The sequence below is a fragment of the Procambarus clarkii genome, chromosome 61 (genome assembly GCF_040958095.1).
Source record: "Procambarus clarkii isolate CNS0578487 chromosome 61, FALCON_Pclarkii_2.0, whole genome shotgun sequence".
NCBI classification, from domain to species: Eukaryota; Metazoa; Arthropoda; class Malacostraca; order Decapoda; family Cambaridae; genus Procambarus; species Procambarus clarkii.
In genome coordinates, this window is record NC_091210.1 from 21,250,760 (window position 1) to 21,253,119 (window position 2,360).

The following is a 2,360-nucleotide window of genomic DNA, read 5'->3' on the forward strand; positions in this document are numbered from 1 at the left end:
AACATATGCATAGCACATGCATATGGGGCACAGCATATGCTCCACATCATAGAGCATAGCATATGCTCCACGTCATAGAGCATAGCATATGCTCCATGTCAAAGGCGGACTTAACATATCATGGGCACATGCCTCATGTTATGTTAGAGTTGCTAACTTAACATGTGGCTAGTGGAATACTAACATATTCCAGATCTATAGATAATACCACCATCCCCCCCCCACTACCATGAACATCTCTACCATGCCCCAACTACCATGAACATCTTTACCATTCCACCAACTACCATGAACATCTTTACCATTCCACCAACTACCATGAACATCTTTACCATTCCACCAACTACCATGAACATCTGTACCATTCCACCAACTACCATGAACATCTTTACCATTCCACCAACTACCATGAACATCTTTACCATTCCACCAACTACCATGAACATCTTTACCATTCCACCAACTACCATGAACATCTTTACCATTCCACCAACTACCATGAACATCTTTACCATTCCACCAACTACCATGAACATCTCTACCATGCCCTAACTACCATGAATATCTCTACTATGCCCTAACTACCATGAACATCTTTACCATTCCACCAACTACCATGAACATCTTTACCATTCCACCAACTACCATGAACATCTTTACCATTCCACCAACTACCATGAACATCTTTACCATTCCACCAACTACCATGAACATCTTTACCATTCCACCAACTACCATGAACATCTTTACCATTCCACCAACTACCATGAACATCTCTACCATGCCCTAACTACCATGAATATCTCTACCATGCCCTAACTACCATGAACATCTTTACCATTCCACCAACTACCATGAACATCTTTACCATTCCACCAACTACCATGAACATCTTTACCATTCCACCAACTACCATGAACATCTCTACCATGCCCTAACTACCATGAACATCTCTACCATGCCTCCAACTACCATGAACATCTTTACCATTCCACCAACTACCATGAACATCTCTACCATGCCCCAACTACCATGAACATCTCTACCATGCCTCCAACTACCATGAACATCTTTACCATTCCACCAACTACCATGAACATCTCTACCATGCCTCCAACTACCATGAACATCTCTACCATGCCTCCAACTACCATGAACATCTCTACCATGCCTCCAACTACCATGAACATCTCTACCATGCCACCAACTACCATGAACATCTCTACCATGCCCCCAACTACCATGAACATCTCTACCATGCCCCCAACTACCATGAACATCTCTACCATGCCCCCAACTACCATGAACATCTCTACCATGCCACCAACTACCATGAACATCTCTACCATGCCCCCAACTACCATGAACATCTCTACCATGCCCCCAACTACCATGAACATCTCTACCATGCCCCCAACTACCATGAACATCTCTATCATGCCACCAACTACCATGAACATCTCTACCATGCCTCCAACTACCATAACCATCCCCACGCCGCCAACATCATGCGATGCTCTGATAGAGTTGATGAACGAGTAATGACTGAGTATCAGACCAAAGTCCAATGAATGAGTATCAGACCAAAGACCACACTACTGGTGGGACAGCGCTCGTTCCAGGGTCACGAGCAGTTAGCGCCTCGTATAATGACCTCAGCCAGTTGTATTGGCCTTCAAACACGCCATCAGTGGGCAGATAATCGTTTCTCACACAGCACTATAAATGAAGAGAAACATCCCTAAATGCACTGAGGAGAGTTTTCATTGCATGTTATTCCGATGGTGGCAATTCAGTTTCCGTGTTTCCTGTTGGAGTTCGTTCATGTGTGCATGTGGGCATTTGTGCGTGTGTGTGTGTGTGTACTCACCTAATTGTACTCACCTAATTGTGCTTGCGGGGGTTGAGCTTTGGCTCTTTGGTCCCGCCTCTCAACTGTCAATCAACTGGTGTACAGATTCCTGAGCCTACTGGGCTCTATCATACCTACATTTGAAACTGTGTATGGAGTCAGCCTCCACCACATCACTTCCTAGTGCATTCCATTTATTAACTACTCTGACACTGAAAAAATTCTTTCTAACGTCTCTGTGGCTCATCTGGGTACTGTGTGTGTGTGTGTGTGTGTGTGTGTGTGTGTGTGTGTGTGTGTGTGTGTGTGTGTGTGTGTGTGTGTGTGTGTGTGTGTGTGTGTACTCACCTAATTGTACTCACCTAATTGCGCTTGCGGAGGTTGAGCTCTGGCTCTTTGGTCCTGCCTCTCAACCGTCAACCAACAGGTGTACAAGTTACTGAGCCTATTGGGTTCTATCATATCTTCACTTGAAACTGTGTATGGAGTCAGCCTCCACCACCTCACT

At 44.9% G+C, this 2,360-nt stretch overlaps 1 protein-coding gene across 1 annotated transcript; it reads left to right on the forward strand.

Moving 5' to 3' along the window:
* The first annotated feature begins 1,032 nt into the window (after nucleotides 1–1,032).
* On the forward strand, nucleotides 1,033–1,542 carry LOC138354166 (hepatitis A virus cellular receptor 1-like). Its single transcript, XM_069308057.1, has one exon. The coding sequence runs from the start codon at nucleotides 1,033–1,035 to the stop codon at nucleotides 1,540–1,542; it is 510 nt and encodes a 169-aa protein (XP_069164158.1).
* Nucleotides 1,543–2,360: the final 818 nt, after the last annotated feature.

Excerpts from the sequence above, each read along its gene's own strand:
- LOC138354166 (XM_069308057.1), top strand. The coding sequence starts at position 1,033 with ATGAACATCTCTACCATGCCTCCAACTACCATGAACATCTTTACCATT.